Source organism: Centroberyx gerrardi, chromosome 3, assembly GCF_048128805.1.
Source record: "Centroberyx gerrardi isolate f3 chromosome 3, fCenGer3.hap1.cur.20231027, whole genome shotgun sequence".
Classification (NCBI taxonomy): Eukaryota; Metazoa; Chordata; class Actinopteri; order Beryciformes; family Berycidae; genus Centroberyx; species Centroberyx gerrardi.
The window spans coordinates 25,788,048-25,802,497 of NC_135999.1; the positions used below are offsets into that span (position 1 = coordinate 25,788,048).

The following is a 14,450-nucleotide window of genomic DNA, read 5'->3' on the forward strand; positions in this document are numbered from 1 at the left end:
GTGGTAGTAACAACGGCTGTAGCAGTAGTAGTGGCAGCAGCAGTATTAACAGTGTAGTAGGTAGTAGCTGTGGTACTAGTGGCAGCAATAGTAGCACCAATAGTGTAATGTTAGTATTACTAGTAATAATGGTAGTATTAAGTGCAAGGACCTGCAGAATTCAACAAACATTGGAAAATACTGTATCTGTGGGTGTTTGTTTCATTAATTACTTCAGAATCATTGTCAGTCAATTGTCAGTGAATTTTTAACAAACTTATGGCAAAACGCAACTGCGAGCAACATGAGTAACAAGTCACCGGAAGTCCATTCATTTCCTATAGAGCTGAGTGACCAGGGAAACGTGGCACATGTGAGGATGGTAAACCAACTTGTCACCAAGAAAACCTGGCCATGGCTGAGCTTTTCGTGATCATCAATCATCAACAGTCAATCAGATTTCCACGATTCCTTGTTTCCCCACCGATGGAATTTCATTTCATCAACAACAGTTCCGCTTGGTAAGAGCAAAATGGACGAGCAGTTGATTACAGCCATTAAAAGCTTCCCAGTTCTCTACAACTTTTATTTGAAACATTACAGGAATAAACGTCTCAAAAACCACCCACCCTCTCCTTCTATTCATCCACCCATACAGTCTTTTTCATCCGTTACCCCCGCCACCCACACACATTTCACACTCATGTTGTCCCTTTTACCTGGAGGGGCAGGTGGAGGGTGCAGGTAAGGTGGGAGAAGACGGAGACGGCGGGAAGCGAGACCAACACGGCCCCGATCACATGACGGGGGATCCAGCCGGAGACCGCTCTGAGCAGGGAGCGGGTACAGCTCATCACCTCCTCCAGGTAGAAGGCCATACTGCAGGGGAGGAGAGGAGAGAAGAGGAGAGGAGAGGAGACGAGAGGAGAGGAGACGAGAGGAGACGAGACGAGACGAGGAGCAAGTTGAAGGGGAGAAGAGGGGTGGGTGTGTAAAGAGAGGAGACAAGAAAGGAGAAAAGAGTAGAAGAGTTAGACATTCAATATCTGAGGAAGAACAGTTTCCATCAGCAAAAGTGTAACTCCTAAGGCTTATCACTATTTATTCAACCTTTATTTAACCAGGTAGTCTCACTGAGATAAAGACCTGCCAAGAAAGCAGCATCAAGACAAGCAAGATACAACGATGTACTCTTCACACTCAGTCAGGGAAAAACTACAGCAGGCTCTCTTCACTCATTAATCAAGATGTATTATTAAAACATGACCGGGCCTTCCAAATCCCAGCTAGAAGATGAAGATTTATTGCCTATTTACACATGGCAATAAGGGAAAATTAATTTTCCCTTTTAATTTTTTTTCATTTGTGCATACTCTCCTCTGACACACACACACACACAATCAGATTCAATTTAGTTTAAACACTGGAAACTACATTTATAGGCCTAGATTTTTCTATTTTTTAGGTTTGGTACTAGAGTTAGACCAATATATCAGGTTGCCGATTTATCAAGCCAATGTCTGAACAGAGAAATTATTCCAGAGTGGTGTGTGAGCCACCCCAACCCCCCAAAATCATATGTATGGGTTTCAGTGGAGAGGTGTAGTGTCGTATGATGGTGTAAGTCAGTGGTTTTCGACCCTGTGCCATTGAGGCCCAAGAGTCTGCAGGTTTTTATTCCAACCAAACACTACAGCAGCCGATTTGGAAACCTGCATACTCTTGGGCCTCCATGGCACAGGATCGAAAACCACAGCATTAAATGCTGTTTTAGAGGCTTTTCCACCCTGCCAAGAATACAATTCTGGGGAAAACACTGAATCCATCGGCCTTCGAAAACCCATATCGGTCCAACCCTAATTGGTACGATATTCACACACCCAGACACACATCCACATACACACACAGCCTCTGCACCCATCTGCATGCCATCTGCCTAAGCCTCCTCACCGTATGGAGAGCACCAGGGAGGCCAACTCCAGCAGGCCGGCCAGGGGGGCGATGGCCAGGGCGGTGGGGGCCGGGGGGCCGGCGGCGGCAGGGCTGACCAGGGGCGGGAGGAAGCAGGCCAGGGTCAGGGCCAGGAAGACAAAACAGCTGAGGAGAACGTCCAGGAAGGAGCTGAAGGTGGCACTGGCAAAGGTCTGCACCTGAACCTGGTTCTTCACCTGGAGAGGAGGAGGGAGGAGAGATACTGAGGAGACGTAGTCCCACCTCCCATGAACTCATGCATGGCACTTTAAACTGCACCTGTATACATATTTTACCATTATGTATGTGTCCAAAGACAGATGATTAGGGGGTTCTAAGTTTATATGGGGGTTACTGTTTTTAGGAATAGCAAAAATCATCAACATGTCTCTATTTAAGGTTGGGGTTAGGTGTAACATCTCCATTGAGGTTGAAGTGGCATTAATCAAGATTTTCACTGCCCCATAGCACAAAATGTCCATAATATATCTGCAGGGGGGTTGATAGGGTTGTCGATCGATACCAGTGACTCAACGATTACTTCACCAGGTGCTGAGATTTCTGGCTTTCCAGCGCGTACTCTGCTCCCACCCACTGAAATTTCAATACACTCCCATTCCCTTTAATGCCCCTTTAAGGTTAGGGCTAAGGACGGCAAGAAATGAACTTTTGGCCCAATGGCCACAAAAGCAACCAAATTCCAAAGTTTACCAGCTACATTCACTAATTAACCAGCTAAATTAATTTCTAGAATACAAAAGAACCTCTGTTCCATCGATACTGGAGTGGTTAAGTAAAAAAAATACTAAAGGTTAAGTTGACAGCCCACATTTATTTTTGTTTAAAAAAAGAAAAGAACCTCTAAAAATGTCTGTTTACCTGCCAAAGTGGCTAAACCTGTTGTGCAGCCACAGGCCAAAAATATTAAGACTAGAAATGAAACTAAAAAAACTTAACTCTGCATATAATGAGGATTTTGGATGAAAATGATCACAAGTTCAGGCTTTACAGCTTGGCCAGGAAGTTGCAGCCAAGTAGAGAAAGAAAGGAGAGACTGTCACTGAATATTACTGCAGAAATTTTGAATTAAATTAATTGAGAGGTTGAATGTGAGAGAAAGAAAATCAGTGATTTCTTTTGTGCCGTGTAATGACACTGGTGTAACAGCAGAGGGCTGTAAGACTGTAAGGTCAGTGCAGGCCAACTGGAACTGGCATTATAACAGTGAGAGGCATAATAGTTGGGAGAAAGGGATGTCAGGGGAAAAAGTTGGACCCCTGCCCAGGCCCTCACCCACAAACATACACACACACAAACATTGTTTAAGAGTCTTTATATATTATACTACTTTGTGCTCTTCCTTTTCTATCCTTGTCCTTACCAAATGTCCTCCGAAGGATAGAAAACATGAGGAAAAGCCTCCAAATTTAAGATAATTTACCAGTCCTCTCTTCTCCGAGGGGGGTATTTTAAGATTAGTGCTTAGGATGGGACAGAAGTGGTGAGGGTTAAGGTTAGGGTTATAGGTTAGGGAATTAATATGGTAATGGAAAGTTCTCATAAGTATAATTATACTAGTGTGTGTGTGTGTGTGTGTGTGTGTGTGTGTGTGTGTACCTCCTCCTGGTAGCTGGTGCGATAAGCCATCTCCAGCGGTCTCTCTAGGAAGTTGAGGCTGATCTTGTTGATGGGCGGTTTGAAGAAGTAATCCTTCATCAGGCTAGGAACCAGAGAGAAACAGGATCAAAATATGAAGAGCTTCCTTCCATAATGAGACATCCACTATAAAAAAAAACTATCAAACCTACTCCAACAAAATATAGCACAAAATTTTAACCAATTTATTTTCTTGTCTTTTTTAAGGATATTGGGTAACGTAAGTTCTTGGTTGACTAAATGATACCAGTTTGACGGACTGCATCCTCTACATTTTAGAGATACTGAGGGTTAGGGTTAGTAGAACTTCAGGTTTAACACTTCCACCTGGATTCACTTGGTCAGTCTATTTCATGGAAAGAGATCATTATTAGATCATTATATTTTGTGCACCCATGCATATAACCACAATCACACATACAGTAATACAGAATGCATTTATGCTTGTGCAGACAATATTAAGAGTTCTATTCAAGAATCCTGTGGCTCAAACTTAATGGGATGAGTGTAATATTGAGTGTAACATTACCACACAGATTTCCATTGGAACATGGACTCGCTGATTAAATGTTTTACACCACAGAGAGAGAGAGCAAATACCAGGGTAAACCATTTTGGTTTAAGTAGAATAAATCCAATGCAAGCAGCACTTTCATTGCAATGTAAATGCATCTGCAACGGAATGATGCAGCGATAACAGCTGCTCTCCTTTGAAATGAATGAATTTCAACAGAGAGCAAAACATCCCACACATTAAACTTGATTGACGGGTAATAAATGAGTTCTTGATTAATTTTAAGAGAACTGAATAAATCACTGATGAGAGGCATTCTAAGTTCATAAATTTCACCCCAACCTCCACTCCCCCGACCTCACCTGTCCTCCCTGATAACATCCACAAAGTGGGCGTCGCTCTTCTCTCTGAAGTTCTTGGCGCGCAGCTGCATGAGGGCTGAGTGGTCCATACCCGTGCCGGCCGCCCCGGCGCCGCCCGCCATGCCCAGACTGGTGCCGGTCCCTGTGCTCGTACTGGTCTTCTTCTCCTTCTCCTGGAGCATGTCGCACAGGGAGCTCTGGCTGGCCCTCACCGGGTCCTCCAGCGGAGGACTCAGCAGACCGTTGGCTGCCCGGGGGCTGTGGCCTGGGACAAACTGGAGGGGGAGGAGAGAGAAAAAGAGGAGAGGAGAATAAGGAGATGAAGAAGAATGAGGAGAAAAAGGAGAGGGAAGAGAAGAACAAGGCAAAGAAGGAAGAGAAGGAGAAGAGGAAGGGGAAAGAAGATAAGGAGAAAGGTAAGGAAGAGAGGGAGTGTTAGTTGGGGGGTTTGTAGGGTAGCTAGGGTCAATGATAGATGCTTAAAGGGGGCTGACAAATGCACTGTTGCTGTCACTGTATGTGTGTGTGTGTGTGTGTGTTTTACCTTGGCACTGCTGGTCTTGTGCTCCTCCTGGCAGCCATTCAGCACAGCCACCTCATCACCCTGCTCTGCCCCTGCAGACAAAACCACAGTGCAGGACACACAGGCAGGCTGGAGAGAGAAAGAGAAAGAGAAAAAAGAAAGAGAAAGAGAGGGGGCGGGGTGGTTAACAAATGAAAAACACGAGACAGAAAGAACAGGTTAATTTACATTAGACACAAAACTCACACAAAGTAGGTATGTTTGAGACATAATGTCCCTCCATCTATCCATCTATTCATATATGACTGTACTGTAAGCATACGTTTGTGAACACTTCAGTCATTCTCGGTCAAAGGACTAGATGCATTAAGATGCCTGTCACTGATATCATCACGTTTCCTACAGTGCAAAGCATCTAAAGGCTCATTCACACCTCACGTAAAAAATTGACATGATGGAGTATGCATGGTCAAGATAGTGTAATTGCAGCCAAAACAACTGTGCGTGATGGCTGCATTTGGGAACCGCGCACGAAATGGACATGGACAGCGCCACAGTTACGTAAACGTGCCTCTGTCTAGGACTGGTTGAATGGAGAGGAACCGAAACCACTGGACAATTCGTTTTTTTTTCTTGTTGAGTTTTCAGGCACAAGAAACACGGATGCCAAGGTACGTGGTCGACACATATCCGTTCATACAGAGCATGAACCAGGCGTGACAGGTCAACATCACCTTTTGTTTGTTTAGAAACTGGCAGAAATCATGACCAAATGAACGGCACAGGCGTCCATCTCTATGTTCCACCCCGACTCTTTCCCTGTGACTTACCACGGTCCTGTCTGGGGGTCGGTGGGGCAGGAGGGGCTCGGCGGCCTGCGCTCCCCCAGGGATGAGGTCCGGGGTGTGGGGCTGAGGACAGGAGGGCAGGCTCCCGGCAAACTCCCCACCTGGCAGGCCCAGCTGAGAACAGCCACACTGGGCATCATGCTCCAGCTTCTTCCCTGAGATCAGGTAGGTCTTCAGGCCTGAGGGGAAACTTTTGTTTAGCACTTTTCAAAAAACATGCTTCGATAACATACTTTATAGACATTAAAACAATTAAACTCAATATAACAGATAGGGACTACAGAATAGTGAGGGCAAGAATCCCTTTTATATATATTTATGGATATATCGGATAGGGAAGAATATTGAGGGCATGAATCTTGGTCCTGCTGTGTTCAACAGTCTGTATTTGTCATTGTTTTATTAATGTTATGCGTTTTTTATGTAATGCTGCTGGGCGACACCCAAATTTCCCCCCCAGGGATTAATAAAGCACCGTTTTTATCTGTATCTGTAACAGATAAAAACAGATGATCATGCAGTGGCTGTAACACTAATAATCCCACACCTCGTAGTGAGATGAGTTATTCTCACCCATTAGGCCTACACCACATGGGTTTCATTTCATTTCATTTGCACAGTGATAAAGCATAGAGGCAAAGTAGTAAGATAAAGAGATAAAATTCAGTGCTGAAAACAGAAAAAAAAAAAAGAAACTTGGTTCAGGTTAGTAAAAACTGAAAAAACCTGGAGCCTAACTGTGTTTTCAGTTAGCTGTATTGCAGCCTTCAAACCTACAAGTTCTACTTTGTGATGCCTGACAATCTACACATCACATCACACATCAACAAAATATTTGCTGACCAGTCCCAATCCCTTATTGATTTCACCTGTTAAATCTACCAGTTAGAGGAGCAAGGTTATAATAATTTTATATAATAGATTAGGGCTGCAATTAACGATTATTTTCAGTGTCGATTAATGTGTCGATTATTTTCTCGATTAATCGATTAGTTGTTTGGTCTATAAAATGTCAGAAAATGGTGAAAAATGTCGATCAGTGTTTCCCAAAGCCCAAGATGACGTCCTCAAATGTTTTGTTTTGTCCACAACCCAAAGATATTCAGTTTACTGTCATAGAGGAGTAAAGAAACCAGAAAATATTCACATTTAAGAAGCTGGAATCAGAGAATTTTGACTTATTTTTCTTAAAAAATTACTCAAACCGATTAATCGATTATCAAAATAGTTGGCGATTAATTTAATAGTTGACAACTAATCGATTAATCGATTAATCGTTGCAGCTCTATAATAGATACAAATGAAGACATGGATTGTGCAAAAGGGGGTGAAACTCAGTATTAGTGTTTCTAATATTTTGCATGCCGTATTGCTGTACTTTCTGTATATTACACCTGCATACTCTCATCAGTCACTCTCTATTAATGCACACAGACTGTCAGGCAGGTGGTAATGCAATCCTGGGTGTTTCACAGAGTGTGTTTGCACATCAACCCAGAGCTCTGGCCATGTTCTCACTAGTGTGGGGCCAACAAGGAAATACACAAACAGTGGATTAGAGAGTTGGCCAGGAGCCAACTACTATCAGCCTGTCCAAACACACAATAACCTGGCTAGCTGGCCTGATTGTTCAAACAGCTAAAGGTGCTAACCTTGCTAGCGTGGGGGTGACTGGAGGAGCTACTGTAGGCCATAATGGACGCTGGTGCAGGTGTTTTTACAGGCTCCCTGCCCAAACTGATAGTTGATAATGTTATTTTTCAGCCGAGTGATTGGAGTTTTTGCTAATTTCCTGCATTCCCTTACTGTTTTACATTACTGTAGATCGTTTTCCAGTGCTTTTATCATGTTGTGAGATATCTGCTATTTTTCCTTCATTTCAGCTGCTTTTCAAAACAAACGCTGTCTAAATATTAAGAGTTAGTCCCAGTCAAGAAGAGAGCAGCTTAAAATTCATCATTCATCCACTCGACCTCCAGGCCAGCCCACATGTAGTTTTTCATTCAACAGAATGAGGGAAAAAATATGTGATTATGTGTCAGCCTGTGCGAGTGTGACTGATGAATTCCCAACTCATACATGAAAGCATGTGCGTCAGTCTGTTGGTGTGTTTGTAAGTTGGTGTGTGTACTGTATCTGCAGCATCTTTTTGAAGAGTGAGTCACTCACACACACACACACCTATCACTCCCCCTCATGTCTGCCTCTTTTACCTCTGACTGGATGAATCTACAATCTTCTTCATCTTTCCATCTCTCTGCTGAAGCCTCTTCTCTCCTTTCCGTCTGTACAGATAACCCCTTTTGCTCTCTCCATCCTTTCACACTGATTCCACATTTCCTCTCTGTGATCCTGTTTTCATGTCACTCTCATTCATGCACTCTATGGGCGGTCGCACTGCACGATCCCAGCTAAAATGACAATCCTGCCTATTTTGCTAGATATTGTGATCACAAAGATTAAGAATTATTAGTGATTGTTAGTCTTGTTGATTTGAGGAACAAAATTATCTTGCAGCACTTTTGGCAGCTTATTGTCATGAGAAAAACAGTGTAAAACATCACTTATCACTTTAAAAATTGAATATTAGCCATAGGCATTATGCAATTAGTTTGATTACATATTTATTGTAGAATTGATCAATATAACACTGATTGTCTATGGGAAGCCATTAACCTGCACTCATTCTAGTATTACTATTATTACTATCATGGTTTCCAATGGCGAGTTTTAGTTTCCCATGGTCTACATGCTGTTTAAGAGGCTTTTCCACCCTGCTAAGAATAAAATTCTGAGGGGAACACTGAATACTGAACTTTTTTTTTTTGGCATGGTTATGGACAAATTTAAAGATACATTGAATTTCAGCACAAAATATCTAGATTCAATAGCTTCAATCCAAAAATATCGCTATCAGCCTTCAAATACACATAGTGATCGAACCTGGAAAACTACTATCATTTTGTATGATTTGGCATGGATTTATTCACTGATACAGGGCTATTCTGCCATAATCTACACGCATACAAAGACAGCCGAATGGTTAAATTGGCCACCTATGGATCTACAGAAATGACCGAGTCCCACCACAGCTTCCTCTCCTGTTTCCCTTGCTGCTTTACAACTGTCTGCATAAATAAAATTAGTAATGACTGCACACAACTAACAATGAACTAATGTTGGAAGTCTGGAAGAACTGTGTGTCTAGCTGTGGGCCCTCAGACAGTGGCGCAGACTTGGCGGACGTCCCTTGCCGAGAACACAGCCTTCTGGCCCAGAAGAGCCCCAACATAGGGTTGGATTCCCATGCCAAGCAGCGACAAAGGCCGTTTATGAGATCTCCACTCACTCACACTCACTCTCATGAAAGGGTCCATTGCTGTTCTGTGCCTTCCATTAGCTCTTAGACACAAGTTGTTTACCCTATCAGATTTTTAATGGGCGTTAACAAGGTCATTCTATGTAACAAGCGAAGCATACGGCTGCGAAGGCCTAATGATGGCTCGTCTGCCTCTGTCTCTCTGTCTCACTCCCGATCTCCAATATCTCCCAGTCTCTCTGTGATCTCTCCCTCTCTCTCTCCCTCTCCCTCTCCCTCTCCCTCTCCCTCTCCCTCTCTCTCTCTCACACACACACAGATCAGGTCATTGGACAGGGACACAAGGTCAATTCAGTGTGAGAAACAGTATGGGGAAGTGAATGCAGGGTTGTGTAATGGTGAACCATATACAGAGAGAGGCAGACAGCTACAAAGAGAGAGAGAGAGAGAGAGAGAGCTCTTTTGTATCGCTATCCCTTGTTTTAATCTGTATTTATGTTGAAGCTGTTTGTTAAAGGTGCTTTCTAAATAAATTTGACATGACAAAGAGAGTGAGGGATACAGAAACATGGCAAAAAAAGAGAGATTCATTAACTATTCATATCTTGTCCATACAGAACTACTACTACTTCCTCTTGGATGGAAGTGTGGGTATGGGAACTGAATACTCAGCCATTGAGATCCTCCACTGATCCACCACCAGTGAGCACATACGCATACGCGTGGTGATACAAGGGGAGGATGGGATTTATTGTCTAAAAATGTTGATTATTTGCGTTTACTGATGCTAATATTCATTTATAAGTAAATAATAAGTAAGGCCATCACATGACCTAAACAGTTACCAAATTAGCTAGAAATCTCAGGAACAACTGTGACTGCTTGAACTTAGCAGGGATTATTTAGCTTGTAGCTAGTTAGCTACTTGCTAGCAACCGACGCTAGACTCTGGTAGCTACTACTTTAAAACCCACAGTGAACCCACAGGCCTATCCCTCCGAATCCTTGAGATCCATTCATTTCTAGTGTGTTTTTCAGTGGAGAATTTGTGAAATGATAAATGTCCGATTCCTAACATTTGTATGATGTGGATCTTGGTACACAAGACTAGGACATGTAGACTGTACATAGTCTTTCGGGTAGAGTTTACCACCCCAAGTGTGACATAAGTTCAAAATGGCCGCTGTGGAAATAAGGTCTATTGTCGTTCTGGATAAGAGCCACAAATGACTAAATTCCTACAATGTAAGAAATGCTATTCAGTATTGTGTTTTTCAACTTTCATGTCAATAAAGCCCTCTAAAATAGACGAACATGAATTGCACCAACTTGAACTGAACTGAATTGAGAAAGAGAGTTAGAGGGGATAGAGGCAGGCGCTTATTTTGTGATTTTCCTTCTTGTTTCAGCATGTGTGTCCTGCACCAGAGACAAAATGCAGACGAGAGAGGGACACAGACACAGAGAGGAGATAGCGAAAGCAGAGTGGCGGACGGCGGAGAGATGGCGAGGGGGAGGAGGAGACGGAGAGCACTTTGAAGGTCACTGAGTTTAGCATGCCGCGCATAGCCCGCATTCCTTGTCTACTTCCATTTCAGCTTCCTAACTTTATCTACACGCCACTCTAAACTCTACAACAAGCCTTGAATTGCGAGGGCGTTTAAAACGGAGAGCTTGACGTAATCTGCACTGAGGAACAGTAGTATTCGGACACACATTGAAGTACACAGTATGTTAATGTGTGTGTACTTGTGGTCAAATATATGTGTCTTGGTGTGTGTGTACCAACTACTTTCTAGATATACAGCAAAGTATATGGTGTATTTTCTGCATGTGCAACAAAGCTCTATGGCATTACAAAGCTTTACTTTACTACAGACTTTGTGGAGTCAAAACCATTGAAACCTGCTGTAAAGCTTTCTTGCACGTGTGTTTATATGTATATGTGTGTGTGTGTGTGTGTTTATGTATATTGATGTTCTCCAGGCTCTATATAGGCAGCACTCTGAGAAAGACACTGACACCAGCACTCTATAGTCTCAGTGCAGCTCAATGGATTGTATTGATTCTCCATTCAGACGAGCCGGCTGGAGCAGAGAGGGTTCAGCTGAGGACAGCTGAGAAGCGCACGCACACATGCACACACACACACACACACACACACTGACATAGATATGCAAACAAAGAAACAGAAATAGAAGCACATGTATGCATACACACCCAGACATAAAGTATACACATGTACTGAAACACAAAGAGAGACACACACACACACAAAGACACGAGAGTGTATACGCAGACACACCCATGTGAGCAATCACACATGCACGCACACACAGAATTGGTGACACATGTGGAGACACACAACACACACCGAGATGACCAGCTGTATGCACAAAGAGACACAAAATTACACACACACACACACACACACACACACACACACACACACACACACACATGCATCTACGGAGGCACGCAAAGCTGCACTGCACGCTACGACTGCTAATGAAGAAGATACGCAGTGTGCCCTGAATTAACTCAGGGGGAGGAAAAAAAACAATGCCCAGTCTCTCCCTCCCTCCTGTCTCTCTCTAATGAATGAGATAGGAGGACTCGGCATCAGGCACACACTTATTGGAGCGCGCACACACTAGCTGACTAACCTAAACCTAATTCTAATCTTAACCCTAAATCCAAGTCCTACCCCTAAAACAGGGATTGGCAACAATGTGCCATGGAGGGCCAAGAGTCTGCAGGTTTTCATTCCAACCAAACACCAGAAATCAGCTGCTGTAGTGTTTGGTTGGAATGAAAACCTGCAGACTCCCGGCTATCCATGGCACATGGTTGCCTACTCTTGCTCTAAACTAGCCCCTTGCAGAAGTGAAGACCAGCCTAAATAACTTCACTTCGCAAAAGTATGCTCAGTCTGAAGGTCTAGAACTAAAACTGGTTTTCGCAAGGATAGAAGTACAAAAACACACACACAAACAGTGCCAAGTCTTCAATCCTGGTCCTCAAAAAGGGGACAAAAAGTAATGTCCAACCCAAACATTTTGTGATGGAAAACCAGCCCCTATAAAAACCATTAAAAAATAGTGTGTGCCTCCAGGGACCTATAGTTTTTCATATTGGGCTGTGTGCATATCCCTGTTAAAACATAATGGTGAGCGTCATTTGAAAGACTACAAAACAGCCAGACATATTTTGGATCACAATAGTTTGATGTTGTTCATTAAAAAGGCTAACCACAATCGTATCTGGTATATTAACTTACAGATTGACGACTCCGCTAATATTTAGGCTTCTTGTCATGGTTACGTTTTTTGAGTGCCTGCTTGCCAGAGGAATCACCCAAACAAACGGAAATATCAGGGAATGGATCGGTCGTCCACTCTGTGATAACACATGGAGGGCACTCAAGTCCAATTCTGTTGAATTTATAAATACTCTGTTAAGCCTGTCTTTCCAGAGCAACAACTTTATGTAACTCACAACCATTGAATTATGTGACTTTATCACATATAGACAGTCAGTTCTGGACCACACCTCTCCTTACTCAGTGACTGTCACATACAACTTGTTTCCCCCCTCATTTATGACTGTATTGATGGTGGAGAGGCGGCCAAAGACAATAATAATAATAATCACATAGCCTTTTATTATTTTGTCATTCAGTATTTCAACAACACAAAGAAAACCGAGACAGAAACACTACCAGGGAGAGTGGCAGTCTCAAAGACAGGAAAATTCCCTTCCTCTCTCTCTCAACACGCACACATTCACACATTCAGTCATGTTTGTAAGAATGCAAGCGTACGTTCACACCCACGCCCCCCAGGAGGGCATCACCCATTACCCAGAATGCACTCCAAGAAATCTGCAACATCTGCCTGTCCCATGGGTCCTTGTGAGATGGAAGATGTAGTATATGCGATGGATGATATATCCTAACAACACACTCTCTCTCTCTCTCTCTCTCTCTCAAATACTGTGGATGCAAAAACCGATTCGGTTGCAAAGCAGACAGAGATTGCGAACACACTCGCTGCACAGACACACACACCTACACCCACACACACACAAGCTTGCCGTTTCCCGTGTGTATGACTCATCCAAGGCAGTGTGCTGCAGCGTGATCGCATCTGCCCCCGTTTCCTCATATGATAACAGAAAACACCTCCCAAAACACACACACACACACACCATATGCACCATCTCTCTCGCAGAATGAAATATGCAGTGTGTGTGTATATGAATGAATGAACAGGAGAATGAATGGAGAGGAAGCGGGAAGCGTGGCTGAGCCGCCACATTCCACATGTACACTCGAAGACCATACACACCACGGACACACACACACACACACGTATACACACATATAGATACACATCGGAAAATGACTCTCTCACCAACACACAAACATACATATAAACGCACATGCACACACACACACATACAAAGGACACAGACTCTCTTACAACACACAAACACATCGTTAACTTACTCTCACTAACAGATACACACATACACACACACACACCAGAAACCAATGCCACCCAACATACATGATCACTCACACACAAATACTCACATGTGAATGAACGCATATCAACACACACCAAGACATACATACACACATAGGAAACTGACTCATACACCTGGCCGCATCTACAAATTAACCTAACAATAAAGATAACTATAAAAAGACTGTTTTAACCCTACAATGCATAAAGCAGGTCAAAATGACCCACTTTTCTTACTGTAATTGTTTGTTGGAGGTGTAAAATAAACTCAAACATTGAAACGTGTGTGATTGATTCCAATACGGGTCATTTTGACCCACTTTATGCATTCATGTAGGTTTTTTGGACCATGTATTCTAGGGTTAAATAAATATAATGTCTGTGTTTCCACTACAATGGTACCTAGAAAAACATCCAAAATGCTAACTATAACTGTATTTTTGGTTTGATCTCAGAACGATTTTTTGAATGCAGAGACAACGATAAAACATTTTCAACCAATCAAATTATAATTCTAAAAAAGGAAGTGGGTGGGAGAATTCAGTAGCTTCATTTGCTGAGGAATTTATCACAGAAGTCCAGAAGGACCCGGTGCTATTTGACAAAGGCCATCCTCTCTAGAAAAATGTTGAAAAGAAACATGAGATATGGGCCGGGATAGGACGAGCTCTTAGGATTGGCGGTAAATTGTTTTTTGCTGAATTGGAAGTCAGTAATCATCCTCCATTTTGGTCCTAGAACTTGCCGAA

At 42.9% G+C, this 14,450-nt stretch overlaps 1 protein-coding gene across 1 annotated transcript in view; it reads right to left on the reverse strand.

The window, feature by feature from the left end:
- adcy9a (adenylate cyclase 9a) overlaps positions 1–14,450 on the reverse strand; it is a 46,953-nt gene that overhangs the window by 11,406 nt on the left and 21,097 nt on the right. The window contains exons 2-7 of the mRNA XM_071896253.2: positions 5,836–6,032; positions 5,027–5,134; positions 4,483–4,757; positions 3,568–3,670; positions 1,930–2,147; positions 699–858 (exon numbers count right to left, since the gene is read on the reverse strand). Of these exons, the coding sequence (XP_071752354.1) occupies positions 699–858; positions 1,930–2,147; positions 3,568–3,670; positions 4,483–4,757; positions 5,027–5,134; positions 5,836–6,032 (1,061 nt within the window). The remainder of the gene's footprint in view (positions 1–698; positions 859–1,929; positions 2,148–3,567; positions 3,671–4,482; positions 4,758–5,026; positions 5,135–5,835; positions 6,033–14,450) is intronic.